The sequence below is a fragment of the Heterodontus francisci genome, chromosome 38, assembly GCF_036365525.1.
Source record: "Heterodontus francisci isolate sHetFra1 chromosome 38, sHetFra1.hap1, whole genome shotgun sequence".
NCBI lineage: Eukaryota > Metazoa > Chordata > Chondrichthyes > Heterodontiformes > Heterodontidae > Heterodontus > Heterodontus francisci.
The window spans coordinates 25,572,681-25,588,221 of NC_090408.1; the positions used below are offsets into that span (position 1 = coordinate 25,572,681).

General features: G+C 43.7%; 1 protein-coding gene across 1 annotated transcript in view; it reads left to right on the top strand.

Annotated features, from left to right (window-relative positions):
* The window catches only part of LOC137352443 (myocardial zonula adherens protein-like), a 67,834-nt gene that overhangs the window by 44,046 nt on the left and 8,247 nt on the right, over nt 1–15,541 (top strand). The window contains exons 6-10 of the mRNA XM_068017891.1: nt 2,795–2,830; nt 4,403–4,555; nt 8,218–8,343; nt 9,870–9,998; nt 12,879–12,973. Of these exons, the coding sequence (XP_067873992.1) occupies nt 2,795–2,830; nt 4,403–4,555; nt 8,218–8,343; nt 9,870–9,998; nt 12,879–12,973 (539 nt within the window). The remainder of the gene's footprint in view (nt 1–2,794; nt 2,831–4,402; nt 4,556–8,217; nt 8,344–9,869; nt 9,999–12,878; nt 12,974–15,541) is intronic.

The window sequence follows — 15,541 nt, forward strand, 5'->3', positions numbered from 1 at the left end:
ACAGGCCAATCAGTCTAACCTCAGTAGTGGCCAAATTTTTTTTTTTATTCATTCATGGGATGTGGGCGTTGCAGGCTAGGCCAGCATTTATTTCCCATCCCTAATTGCCCTTGAACTGAGTTGCTTGTTAGGCCATTTCGAGGGCATGTAAGAGTCAACCATATTGCTGTGGATCTGAAGTCACCTGTAGGCCAGACCAGGTAAGGACAGCAGATTTCCTTCCCTAAAGGACATTAGTGAACCAGATGGGTTTTTACAACAATCGACAATGGTTTCATGGCCATCATTAGACTAGCTTTTAATTCCAGATTTATTAATTGAATTCAAATTCCACCTTCTGCTGTGGTGGGATTCGAACCCATGTTTCTTAGAGCAATACCCGGGTCTCTGAGTTGCTAGTCCAGTGACAATACCACTACTCCCCCAAATTATTGGAATCAATTCTGAGAGACAGGATAAACTGCCACTTAGAAAGGCACAGATCAATCAAGGATAGTCAGCATGGATTTGTTAAGGGAAGATCTTGTTTGACCAACTTGATTGAATTTTTTGAAGAAGTAACAAGGAAGATAGATGAGGGAAGTGCAGTTGATGTGGTCTACATGGTTTTTTAGCAAGGCTTTTGACAAGGTTCCACATGCCAGACTGGTTAAAAAAATAAAATCTTATGAGATCCAGGGAAATGCAGCAAGGTGGATACAAAATTGGCTCAGTGGCAGGAAACAAAGGGTAATTGTTGGCGGGTGTTTTTGCAGCTGGAAGGCTGTTTCCACTGGCGTTTCACAGGGCTCAGTACTGGGTCCCCTGCTTTTTGTGGTATATCTTAATGATTTGGATGTAAATGCAGGGGGCATGATCAGGAAGTTTGCAGATGACACAAAGATTGGCCATGTGGTAAATAGCAAGGAGGATAGCTGTAGATTGCAGGAAGATATTGATGGCCTGGTCAGATGGGCAGAAAATAGCAAATTGAATTCAACCTGGAGAAGTGTGAGGTGATGCATTTGGGGAGGTCAAACAAGGCAAAGGAATACATGATTAATGGGAGAATACTGAGAGGTGTAGAGGAAGTAAGGGACCTTGGAGTGAATGTCCACAGATCCCTGAAAGTAACAGGACAGGTCGATAAGGTGGTTAAGAGGGCATATGGAATCCTTTCCTTTATTAGCCAACATATAGAATATAAGAGCAATGAGGTTATGCTGGAACTGTATAACTCATTGGTTCGGCCACAATTTGAGTACTGTGTGCAGTTCTGGTCACCTCATTACAGAAAGGATGTCATTGCACTAGAGAGGGTACAGAGAAGATTTATGAGGATGTTGCCAGGACTGGAAAAATGCAGCTATGAGGAAAGATTGGATAGGCTGGGGTTGTTCTCCTTGGAACAGAGAAGGCTGAGGGGAGATCTGATTGAAATGTACAAAATTTTGAGGGGCCTGGATAGAGTGGAGGTGAAGGGCCTATTTACCTTAGCAGAGAGTTCAGTGATGACGGGGCATAGATTTAAAGTGATTGGTAGAAAGATTAGAGGGGAGATGAGGAAGGTTTTTTTTCACCCACAGGTTGGTGGGAGTCTGGAACTCACTGCCTGAAAGGGTAGTTGAGGCTGAAACCTTCAACTCATTCAAAAGGAGTCTGGATATGCACCTCAAATGCCATAATCTGCAGGGCTACAGACCAAATGTTGGAAGGTGGGATTAGAATGGGTAGAAAGCTTTTCAGCTGGCACAGACACGATAGACCAAGTGGCCTCTTTCTGTGCTGTAAACTTTCTATGATTCTGAAGGTAAATTTTGTTCCCAGCCCAAAGTCTCGCTCACCAAATCAGCAGTGATGTGAATGCAGCGTCTCAATCTCAGCACCCAAGTTCCTGATCCACACTCTTGTTGAGAAAGGCTCCCTACCAGGAGTACAGCCTCACAAGATTTATCCAATAACCCCTTCATCCTGGAACTCCGATACATTGCAGCTAATTCATGATTGAGCGTCAAATTGGGAAAAAAAACCCACAGTAATGATGCTGAATTACCATTTACTCACTATGAAGAGTTATAATCTTAAGATTAGAGTGAGGCCATTTAGGAGGGAAATCAGGAAGCACTTTTTCACCTCCCAACCCCATGACCTCTATCACCTAGAAGGACAAGGGCAGAAGGCGCATGGGAACACCACCACCTCCACTTACCCGCCAAGTCCCACAGAATCCTAACTTGGAACTATATCGCCGTTCCTTCATTGTCACTGGGTCAAAATCCTGGAACTCCCCACCTGACAGCACTGTGTGGGAGTACCTACATTACATGGACTGCAGCAGTTCAGGAAGGCGGCCCACATCCCATGAAAGAAGAAAGCTGGAGTTCTCTTCCCCAAAAGACTGTGGATGCTGGGACAATTGGAGCTTTCAAGACCGAGTTCAATAGATATTCGTTAGGTAAGATATCAAGGGATATGGAGCTATAGCAGGTAAATGGAGTTGAGGTACAGATCAGGCATGATCTAATGGTGGTGGTGCAGGCTTGATGGGCTGAATGGCCTCCTCCTGTGCCTGTATTCCTATCCTAGACCTGCTGTCCTTCATAGTGCATCTTTGCACTCTTCATGTCTAACTAAACCCAATGCAAATTTCATCATGATTTTGTTTACCTCCCTAAATAACTAGGGATTCAAAATGTTTTGACAAAACATGTTCACAAACAGAATCTGCAGAAAATATTGACCTGCAAAAACCTTATCCAACTTTTTGGCAGGGCTGGAGCTTGGCGGAGCGTAACTGTCATCTGTTCTGTTTCAGGTCTCTGAGACTCGGCACGGGTCCCTGCAGAAGAAGGTGAGGAATAATTCTTCAGCTCTAGAGCAGTATAGCCAGATGAACAGCTCCCTGACAACTCTGACAATTGACATGCAGGTGGAAATTAATCACTCACTTTGATTGTTGTAGCCGAGTGTCACATGCTGTACTGGGCGTGTAGACATGGTTTAACAGATACCCAGGGCTGGAGTTGCTTGTGGTACGTTGAAGGGATTCACGAAACACAAGGGGTGAAGCCCTATGATTTTATTTGTGCTACCGGAATCCTGGGATGTCCTACTATCTCGAGGCAACCCGGAGCTTTACACGCAAAATCAAAGCACGTTCTTCAGAATAAATTTGAAACCACTGGAGGCATCATGGGGTAGAAACCCAGTGGGGTAGCTTTTGACTTTGTGATTGATAGTGAACCAGCAGCCCAATTTCATCTCTCCCAATTTTTCCAGTGGGAATAAATGTGAGAAGAGATGTAAAACAGGCTGAATGGTTTGTTCTCATTTGTTTTACATTATTGCATAAAGTTACAAGGAACCGACGAGCTGCAGTTCGAAGTCTTCCTTTCCACCCTGCAATGAGAGTGATCCCAGGTTTTAAAAGACTGTAGATCTTTAATAAGAAGGAAAGATTTGGGATGTGCGGGTTTCACAATTTTGAGATCCTGGAAGAACCAAAGGATCCGAAGGCATTAGAGAGGATGCAGAAAAGATTCACGAGAATGGTTCCAGGAATGAGGAACGGCGGTTTCGTGGATAGATTGAGCAGAGAAGATTAAGAGGAGATTTGATAGAGGCGTTCGAAATCATGAGAGGTCTGGACAGACTAGATAGGGAGAAACTGTACCCGATGGCAGAAGGATTGTGAACCAGAGGACACTGATTTAAGGTGATTGGCAAAAGAAGCAACAGCGACATGAGGAAAAACATTTTTACACTGCGAGTGTTTAGGATCTGGATTACACTGCCTGAGAGTGTGGTGGAGGCAGATTCAATCATGGCTTTTAAGAGGGAATTGGATAATTATCTGAAGAGAAAAAGTTTGCAAGGCTACAGGGAAAAAGTGGGGGTGTGGGACCAGGTGAGTTGCTCTTGCAGAGAGCTGGCATGGACACGATGGGCTGAATGGCCTCCTTCTGTGATTCTATGATTTTATGAACAGAATCAAATGTTCACCAATTGTTTCACAGTATTAGCAAAAATCTGCAGCTTTAGTTTCTCTTAGAACTCCCAGAAGTTATCAAACTTCTACGCACTGATCCAGTCAGGTCTGCATCTGCTGCACAGATAGGATTAGCATGATGCTTTTACTGCACCATGTTGATAACAAGAATGGCTCAGTAGACTGAGACATCGAAAATAGATTTCTGCATTTATCATTCATGATCAGCTTCTAAATCAACAGGAATCTATGTGCTTAGGATAGGGCTGCACCTTCATTATTTCAAACATCCCATGGCACAGTGCCCTGATGATGGTCAATGATCCTCACACTCCCGTACCATTCTTTCAAAACATCGTAAATTCTGTAAGTTAGCAATGAAGAAACTAACTGTACGTTCCTATAATTGTGTCACCGGGTGCATTGTTTTGTCAGCGGTCTCTCTTAGATTCAACAATAGACGCTAACAAGAGGAGGGAAGAAATGAAAGAACTCCAAAAGTCATATCACCAATCACTGGAGCAAATGAAAGAGAAGAATCAGCAGATACAGGATGCGCAAACTGAAAATCAGATGCTGAAACTTAAGGTAAACAATGCATTCAGATATCGTTGCTCATGTGGTGAAGCATTAAACAAGCAAATAGTCTGACAACAGACTGGGTACAGAAACTAACATTTTATTGAAATATGAGTATTGGACTGGATGCTTCACTGAGCTAATGTTAAATACTGAACAATTGTGCACAATATTGGGTAATCAACATAAGATGTTGCACATGCATCACTGTGCCTTAACATTGACGGATGGAAAATTGTGGGAGTGTCTTTTCTTGATATGTCCCCTGGTTGTCGAGGCCTCACACACTGGATCCCACATTCATATGATTTACCCTTTACTCTTACAGTTGTTTCTGCTGCACCCAGCAATCCTGCAAGTGAGATAGCCAAGCATTTTTCTCAGATCTTCCTTTCTATCTAAAGAACTCAGCATATCCGAAACCTTTCTTTTACATCACCTGCCTGGTACAGCAACAGATCACCATTAATTGTGTGATTTAGCGTGTTTGGATTTGGCCCTATCAATGGCAATGTCTGTTTGCAATTACTTATGTATAAAAATTTGCATTTATCGCACATGCATCATACTTTAACTTTCCCAAATATATAAAGAAAGAAAAAATAAGCCAGTCACATCTTGCTGTTTTTTTTTTTCTGTCCTTGGTAACCGACCTCTCCTCAAGGGTAGGAGCTGGGAATTTATGGAAAAGCTGTCTTTTGGCAGAAATTTCCCCTATCATTTGACCTTAATTTATCTTGCTGTTCCTATTTAGACTATTTCCCCCCCATTGGGGTTAAGCCGTGACCTTAAAGGGACAGGCCAGATTAAGCACAGCGGTACTTTAGCACCTAAATATCCGAACCATGCTCCAGGGCTGGGCGATCAGCTGGTGCAGCGTACTATAAAATGGAGGTGAAGCATGTTTACGTATTATCTATTACAGGAAGTGATGCAAGTGAACTACCTGGGCATAACTCTAATAAAGCACAGAAAATTTATCTTAAGTGTCCATAAACTGGAGTGAACTTTGCGTAAAATGTGACATCAAAAGCCATGTTCAGTTGTTTACTTACAAAACATCTTTAAAACAGAATGTGGCAAGTTGTCAGTTAGTGTCAAGTTGTCCTTTGATGTGCATTGTGCACCATGACAGTTTCAAATAAATAATCCAAAAAGAAGTTCCCATTTCCAGTAGGAGCTAGAATTTTCTTTCAGGCTTTTGGAATCCACAGTAAAAAGCCATTGCAACCCAAAGGAAACATACTTAAAAATAACGCGCACAAACCAGCCTCAATACTGTCAGGTGGAACTCTGAGCCAAAATCTCAGGTCCCCAATCGGAGATAGCTCATCTCACTTCAGGTGGGGGGGGGGGGGGGTCTGAGCTCCAGCCTCATGTCTTCTGTGGGACCGTGTGCAGGAGTGAGTCAGTATTTTCAGGGGAGAAGTGGAAAACAAAATCCCAAATAAGTAATTTGCATAAATCTTTAATAATAACAGTAAACTCATCACAATAACGTTCTGAATGACCACCACCTAGGCTGCTGTTAATGGAACAGACCGATTTCTATGTAGTGCGGATATGAAGCTGGTTGATCCAGGATAAGCTGCTCACTTCTTACTGTGGGGGTGAGGGCATCACTTTTCTGATTAAAACTAAAAAGTTAAAAGTTTATTCAAGTTCCCAGGCAGCCCAATGAATGAGTCTGGTTCCACTGTGTGTCCAGGGTCAGATTACTCACCTGACTCTCAGGTCATGCTACCTATTTCGTGCCAAAACCTGAGAGCAGTAGCATAACAGCTGGTTTGGCCACATAGCAAAGAAGTTCTGACAAAATATATCAGGCTTTTTTATTATGACACTTAATGTCTAAAATAAAACAGTAATTTTGGGAGATTTATGTGGTGATTGTGATGACTTTTATTCAGTATTGCCAATAGATAATCTGTCTATTTCAAAAGCTTTTGGGATCAATTAGGAATCAGAAAGAATTAATGTAATTGTATGTGGAAATACCCTGAAAATATCAGACAGAGACGTAAACAAGTTTATGCAGACTCCTTTGGCACAAAACTGATGATAACTAGACTCTGACCTTTTCTGTAGCTTAGGACTGTTTAAAAAGTCTCTCCTAAAAAAAGGATGATGGCACCTTTTAAAATAACAACACCTGTTGCTCACAAGTATTTTTCTCCTGAAGTTTACATTCGTGCTGTAAGCTGTTGTTTGCTTCTGGCTAATGCCTGGCATAATTGTTAGTTGAACCATAAATGCAGCCATTTTCAAAGTGCACCGAAGCTTGAGGCTAGATTGCTTTCCTTGATTAAGACCGAAACTAAAAAAAAATATAGGAGCACTAGCAGTTGAAATAACTGAAGTTAATATTTACTTTTTAGGTAAAGTCAGAACTGTGAAGCAGAACTTTATGGCTTTAAGTGACGTTCCTCCACTGATTATTCTTAACATTGCCAAGCTAATGGGACTTGCACACTGTTTTTTAACTAATGGATGAGGAAGAGGTGCTAAATAGTGAAAGTGAAGTCATCAAAGCTCATATTTGCTCAATAATTGCACACCAAACACCCGTAAATATGTGTCACTGCTTCGTAAATATTTAACACAGGGTTCGACAATTGCACTGGAACTTGACTGAAACTCCACGTTACATCTGAATTATTGGCTTAGACTGTAGACACATCTTAAGGATGCCTGTCTACATTTATCATGACCTGGAGAGGGTAGACCTGAATGTTTCAGGCACTCCGTCCACCTGCACCGAGAAACCTTTCCTTTTGTGCTGTCATCGGAGGTGTGGACTGAAACCACCTCTTTTGATGGCGTGTGTTTCCTCCCTCAGGACGGGCCCCGCCTCAATACGTTGTCACTTTGCTGCTGATGTCAGAATTGTAGTTGCTAGCAATGCAAATGCTCTACAAGGTAACCTTTTAAGTGAACACTGCACAACCGATTCTGTTAAGGGCAAGCCTCCCTCTACAGCTGCACGGCATGGATTGGAGAGCTCTGGAGATATTCCATCCAATTACACTGGAAGGAAGTTCTAGTCGGCTGTCTCTGTGTTGAGTGCAGCAGCAGAGTTGGCACTGTCCTTCTTGCTGGCTTCCATACAATTTACTTGCACGCAGTTTTCGTTCGCTTATGTTGAAGTGGTTGAATCCCCTGAGCACCAGACAGCTTTGACAGGATCTACATTTAACTAAACTTCAACACGTCACAACTCAACAAGTCTTTTAACCAAAAATGTCTTCAGGTGATTCTATAAATGATAATGGATTTCCTAGAATGATTTAGTGGGCAATCCTAAACTGGAAGAGCAGCTTCTGATAGCTATTTCCAGAAAGACCCAGACACACTTGTGGATCCTCTAAGTGGTTTGGTTGCACTGGCATACACAATTTACTACTCGCTAGTAGGCAACTAAGTGTAATTATCCAACCAGCAATATAATCCGGAGCAGCTTCACTAGATAGTTTGTGTCTTAGAGTGTGAGCACATTCAACCTCCTTTCTACTCGGATGAGCTTGTTTCATTATTTCTGCTACCTCGTGCACCTATCCCTCATCCTGTTTTTAAAATAGAATGTTATTAATATACATTACTTCGGAATCTAACGGTAATTCATAGAGTTAAATACTTCCTTGCTGTATTCATTTCTTGTCACTGTATTATAGATAGAATCTTCTCAGGAAGCCAATGCCAGTGCAATGCGGGATATGACCAGGAAGCTCTATGACCAATATGAAGCTAAGCTGAAGGAGGCTGAGAGGCATCACCAGACCGAAATGGAAGCCGTTCAGGTATGTATGGGTATTCCTGCAGTGTTCCTGTTTCCCAGCACGTGATGGAGAAGAGCACTATCTTCCTTACAGGCTGGCTGGAAATTTTACAGCTTCAAAAGCAGCGGGGGCACACGCACAGGATATTTAGTGCAGCGGCTCATTTACAAGTCTGGGCCGGACTGCCCGTCCCCGATAACATAGAGGGGGCGGGCTCTCCGTCCCCAGCAACAGCGTCCGGCGCCACTGTGCAGGTGCCGCCACCATTTCTAAAGGGCTTCCAGCCCTTCACTTAAATTTCGATATTTCTGCAAAATCAAAAGGAAAAGTTTATTAAACGTTTCAATCCCCTCTTTCCCCCCCGCCCCCTCGCCAAAAAAAGTAAACTCAGGATCCCGACCTCCCCCACGCCCACCCCCCGAACTTTCTTCACTTTAACCGTCAACCCTTTCCCACCATCCCCTCCACCAATCGCAATGGTTTTCCCCGTTTTACTCCCCACTGCCCTGAAAACTTACCTGCTCCCCCCTCTCAACCAGCGTTCTGCCTCGGATCTCCAAACGAAGATCCGAAGGGACGGGGGTTTCGGCAACCGGCCAGAATATTGCAGCAGGACGGCTGTCACGACAAGGTAAATATTAATTCAGTAATTTAAATGGATTAAAATATTTTAATAAAGGTCCCGTTGCCGAGCGGCGCAGGGTGGGGGGGCCGCCACAAGGCCTCGCCACCGGTAAAAAGAGGCAGGGCCTTCCTTGCTTCGAGGCCTGTAGCGGGCCCCTCCTGGAGGTATTTTCCGGGTTCCCCCGCCACAACTCCCAACGTCGGGGGGGCTGGTAAAATCCAGCTCGAGGTCTTGGTTCAAGCCCAGATTTTCATATTTGCCACTCTCTGTTTTGAAGTAGGTTATCAATATTCAACTCACCTCATCCAGTAGGACGAGGGTACATGGTGATCAGATTTTCCGTGGGAGGTTGAAACCTGGGACTTCACCACTCGGGTCAGTTACCAAGTTGCGTTTGGTGATGTTAGCAGTCTACCAGGAGGTGCACCTTCGAGAGGTGGGGCTTGCCTCAGTTTGTAGGGCGTGGGGTGTGTTCCAGTTGGGGTGACGAGAGTTCAGGCGGCTGCGCGGAGATTTTTTGAGGTCCTGTAACAATGGGAACGCTTCGTTAGCTGTCAGCCAGCAGTGTTCTTAGAGGAGAATGTTTTCCAATTGGACATCAGGAGGTTCAATGTGTGCTAGCAAAGTAAAATGCTACAGCTTGTTAAAGGTAGATTCATTCAACAAGTTAAACAACAGACTCTAACCCAGAAAGTCAGGAGAGGAATTTGATACAAGTACATTAAACACCAATATGATAACAACAGAGGCAAAGCTGCTTCTAAACTCGTGTGAGCTGCAAAGTGCCAAGGAAGTTCAGCAGTTTCACGGCTGGCTGCAGCAGCTGTAGCTTTATTTCTTTGTGTTGACCCCATTACAGTGCTGTGACTGGGTACCGGAAACCTGAAAAGTGATAATGTTTTGATTTTTTTTTAAAATAAAGGCTCGAATAAACCGGGCCCTCAAAGAACTGGAAGAAGCCAACAAGAAAGCCTTGGCAGCAGAGCAGAAAATAGCAGAAAGGGACCAGAGGATTCAGGAGCTGGAGCAGCTCAATGCTCGAATGGTGGAGGTATTATTATTATTATTGCATTATATTTCTGTTGAGTTTTCTGCTCACTATGAGGCACGTAGGTGTTGAGGAATGGATGCCTTTCCAGTTCATTGCCCAGTGTCAGTATAGTTCAGGCATACCATGAGCAGATGCAAAGTAAAGCAGCAATGAGGTGCCTTAAACCCCAATGCAGATGAGAACCTCATCCTCCGTCAGTTCAACAGTTTCCATTTCCCATAAGAACTCTTGGCCCTTAGGAGTGTACATCTAGAAAAATGGATGCTCAGGGCTGAATTAGGCACACTTACATGGCATAGGGTGAGTGTGTGCACAAGTGACAAATGCTTTGTGTGTGTACCGAAATGCAAAACCCCTGCCTTACTTGTCTCCAGTAAACCCACTGATGGTTTCCTGCTGTGGTTTTCAAACTTTTGTGTGTACAAATCCCCTGCAAATATTAACAAATTCACAGGAATTCTTGCAAATATCGACACACCTGAATTTCAGGGGGAAAAAAATCCACAACTGCCCAAGGGAAAAACAGTGCAATGATGATAGAAAATACAGCAGGTGGGTACGTCATTAACCAGCAACAGAAATAAACCATGTCCGTAAGTCAACAAATATTAAAATCTGATCACAGAAGGACAGAACTCTGATAACCTCAGATTTGTCAAGAATCTCCTAGGGCCTGGGGACCTCAGTTTGAAACAATGTAAGAGGACATTCCCCTAGTTTTGTCACAAAGCATCGTTGGCACTGGGGAAGTGGGTTCTTGGTTTAAAAAAAAAGCAGTGACACAGAATTCATAGGAACATAGGAACAGGAGGAGCCCCTTGATCCTTACCTATCATTCAATGAGATCATGGCACCCCATCCACCACATATTCACTCCCTCCACCACGGGCGCACAGGGGCAGCAGTGTGCACCAGCTACAAGATGCACTGCAGCAGCTTGCCAAGACTCCTTTGACAGCACCTTCCAAACCCGTGACCTCTACCACCAAGAAGGGCAAGGGCAGGAGGTGCATGGGACCACTGCCACCTGCAAGGTCCCCGCCAAGCCACACACCATCCTGACTTGGATCTATATCGCCGTTCCTTTATTATCGTTGGGTCAAAATCCTGGAACTCCCTTCCTAACAGCACTGTGGGTGTACCTACCCCACATGGACTGCAGTGGTTCAAGAAGGTGGTGCACCATCACTTTCTTAAGGGCAATTAGGGATGGACAACAAATGCTGGCCTTGCCAGTGACGCTCACATATCCCATGAGCGAATTTAAAAAAAAATTATTTTCTCAGTGAATGCAAGCTTTTCTGACCACTCGTCCATAAAGACATCAGAGGTTCTAATGTAAACATTATTTAGAACAAAGGGACTGGATTGTCTTTGAAATTCTGCCCATTTTCATTGAAAATTTTTTTTTAACTGAAGGGAAAAACAACATATTTAAAATACTGTAAACTGAGACCATTTATTCATTAATACTGCAACTGAGTCTTAATGGAGAAATAGAAAGAAATAAGAGCTTAAGAGCAGGAGGAGGCCATTTCACCCCTCAAGCCTATTCCACCATTCAGTGAGATCATGGCTGATCTGTGACCTAACTCCATCAACTCACCTTTGCCCCCATATCTCTTAATACCTTTGCATAGCAAAAATCTATCAATCTCAAATTTAAAATTAATAATTGGATCTAGCATCATTTGCGGAAGAGAATTCCAAACTTCTACCACCCAGTAATGACAGCATTTTATTATGCAAATGACTGTTGTCTTTTTATTAGGAAGCTTTTAGAGAGGCTCAGTTGTTAAATGTGCTGCCCAGTATGGAACTGAGCCATCCAGACCAGTAATGTCATAGGTTTGATTCCCAGTCTATACTGAGTTAGTTGACTTCAGCATCCTGGGCTAAGGAGGGAAGGTCTGCCAGGGTTCCCACTACTCATCACAATCCAATGGCCTTGCTGGAAAGAGTGGGGCAACTTTAGCTCAGCCTGCCCAGTGGGAGCGGGGTTTCTATGAAATAAATATCGACTCTGCAAACTTACTACCTCATTCTCATCCACTGCCACCTTAACTGGGCACATTTTGTAGGTGGCCGAGGCTGCTGCCTGACTTGGGTGGATCATTAATTTATGCAAATGGAGGAGTCCAATGGTATCATTAGGATCTTGAAGGCATTGTAACCCCAGACTGAATGGGGATCAGACTGCAGTCACCTCACTCACTGAAATTTGCTCAGCAGAATGAAAGAGGTTGTGTAAGGCGTGTGTTTGACTTTCTTTAGTGGGTCTAGGAGGAACAGCAGCATTTCTCCAAGTCCCAACATCTTGGCCTCTGCAGCACCAGACTCTCTCTACCCATCTACAAAACCTGGCTGAACTTTCCCACCACTTATCTAAGTGGCTTCCAGGCCATCCAATGTTTGGCAGCCAGCAAATTGCCTCATTGTACACAGTTCAGGATGTAAATGAGACCCAGGCTTTAAAATAGCCCATGTCTCAGATTGATGCCTGCTTGAAACTTGCTCTGAGTTAAAATTGTGTTTAGTGTATGTGGGGTGTATGTTTAATGGTCAGCAGGTATACGAGTGGGAATGCTGCCTGTGCAACCACACCTCAGCGTGCGTCAGTGCCATCAGCAGAAGAGGGGGAAAATTGGAGCAAATGACAAGTGAATGTTTTTCCATTTCTCCATTGATAGTTGACATTGGGAGCATTAATGACTTCAATATTTAAATATAAATCAGTGAACTATTCAAGAAACTAAATTACATTCTATTTGATTAAAAGTGGCTAATTTGGTGTGATGGAAACACTATTGGTTGTATTCAATGTAGTTGGCTGTAATGAAGTAATTGATTACTGGATCGGTGTCTGATGTCCTGTTGCAGGAGCGTCACCTTTTACAGCAGAGGTTGCAGGAACAAGAGCAGCAGCTCTGGCAGCTCCAACAGAGAGACGAACCAGACTCAGGAAACAGACTAAGGTGCCGTTAAATAATACTTGGTGTTACATTGTTCACAGATAAGCAATACATTCTCACATTATATCTGTTTTTACATTTAAAGAAAGACTGCTTATTTGCACATTTAGTCATGAAATTGGTTCTGTATTAATGAATCCCTAATACATTACCACTAAAGTTCTGTCACTCCTGGCAAAACCCCAAATGAACAGTAATATTTAATACATCACACTTACTGTTGTTCTCTAATGAAGGAACGCTAATATAGCATTGACCGTATCTTAGTCATTGAGTGGTACAGCACAGAAACAGGCCCTTCGGCCCACCGCATCCATGCTGACCATAATGCCTATCTATACTAATCCCACCTGCCTGCATTAATTCCATATCCCTCTATGCCTTTCTCATTCAAGTACCTGTCCAGCTGCCTCTTAAATGTTGCTACTGCTCCTGCCTCCACCACCTCCTCTGGCAGCTCATTCCAGATACCCGCTATTCTTTGTGTGAAACATTTACACCTTTGATCCCCTTTAAACCTCCTCCCTCTCACCTTAAATCTATGCCCTCTAGTTTTAGTCACCCCTACCATGGGAAACAGACTCTGCCTATCTACCCTATCAATGCCTCTCATAATTTTATATACCTCTATCATGTCCCCTCTCAGCCTCCTTCGCTCCAGGGGAAACAGACCCAGCCCATCCAATCTCTCTTTATAACTCAAGCCCTCCAAACCAGGCAACATCCTTGTGAATATTTTCTGCACCCTCTCTAGCTTAATCACATTGTTCCTGTAGTGCGGCGACCAGAACTGCACACAGTACTCCAAATGCAGCCTAAGCAACGTTATGTACAACTTTAACATGACGTCCCAACTCTTGTACTCAATGCCTCAGCCCATGAAGGCAAGCATGCCATACGCCTTCTTCACCACCCTGTCTACCTGTGTTGCCACTTTCAGGGAACTATGTACTTGCACCCCAAGGTCTCTCTGCTCAACAACACTCCTCAGGGCCCTGCCATTCACTGTATATGTCCTGCCCTGCTTTAACTTCCTAAAATGCATCACTTCGCACTTGTCTGCGTTAAATTCCATTTGCCAATCCATCTTTTTTTGTTGTGAACAGTGCTAAGTTTTGGAATAGAGATTTGGGCACTGGGTTAACCATAATACTTTTGCCTCTGGGTGATGGGTTTGAATTCTTTCTGCTGTCAACAGAATCACAGAATAATACTGTGCAGAAGAGGCCTTTTGGCCCATTGAGTCTGCACTGATGCATTAAAGATACCTGACCAGTCTACCTAATCCCATTTGTCAGCACTTGGCCCATAACCTTGAATGTTATGACGTGCCAAGTGCTCATCCAGGTACTTTTTAAAGGATGTGAGGCAACCCATCTCTACCACCCTCCCAGGCAGTGCATTCCAGACCATCACCACCCTCTGGGTAAAAAAGTTCTTCCTCAAATCCCCCTTAAACCTCCTGCCCCTCACCTTAAACTTGTGACCCCTCATAACTGACCCTTCAACTAAGGGGAACAGCTGCTCCCTATCCACCCTGTCCATGCCCCTCATAATCTTGTACACCTCGATCAGGTCACCCCTCAGTCTTCTCTGCTCCAGCAAAAACAACCCAAGCCTATCCTACCTCTCTTCATAGCTTAAATGTTCCATCCCAGGCAACATCCTGGTGAATTGCCTCTGCACCCCCTCCAGTGCAATCACATCCTTCCTATAATGTGGTGACCAGAATCGCACACAGTACTCCAGCTGTGGCCTTACCAAAGTTCTATACAACTCCAACATGACCTCCCTGCTTTTGTAATCTATGCCTCGATTGATAAAGGCAAGTGTCCCATATGCCTTTTTCACTACCCTATTAAGCTGCCCTTCTGCCTTCAGAGATCTATGGACAAACACACCAAGGTCCCTTTGTTCCTCGGAACTTCCCATTGTCAGGCCATTCATTGAATACTTCCCTGTCATATTACTCCTTCCAAAGTGTATCACCTCACACTTTTCAGGGTTAAATTCCATCTGCCACTTTTCTGCCCATTTGACCATCCCGTCTATATCTTCCTGTAACCCAATACATTCAACCTCACTGTTAACCACTCGGCCAATCTTTGTGTCATCCGTGAACTTACTGATCCTACCCCCCACATAGTCATCTATGTCATTTATATAAATGACAAACAATAGGGGACCCGGCACAGATCCCTGTGGTACGCCACTGGACACTGGCTTCCAGTCACTAAAACAGCCGTCTGTTATCACTCTCTGTTTTCTACAGCTAAGCCAATTTTGCACCCACCTTATCAAGTTACCCTGTATCCCATGTGCATTTCCTTTCTTGATAAGTCTCCCATGTGGGACCTTGTCAAACCTTTGCTGAAATCCATGTAAACTACGTCAACTGCACTACCCTCATCTACACACATGGTCACATGCTCAAAAAATTCAATCAAATTTGTTAGGCATGACCTTCCTCTGACAAAGCCATGCTGACTATTCCTAATCAAATTTTCCCTCTCCAAGTGGAGATAGATTCTCTCCTTCAAAATTTTCTCCAATAGTTTCTCTACCACTGAC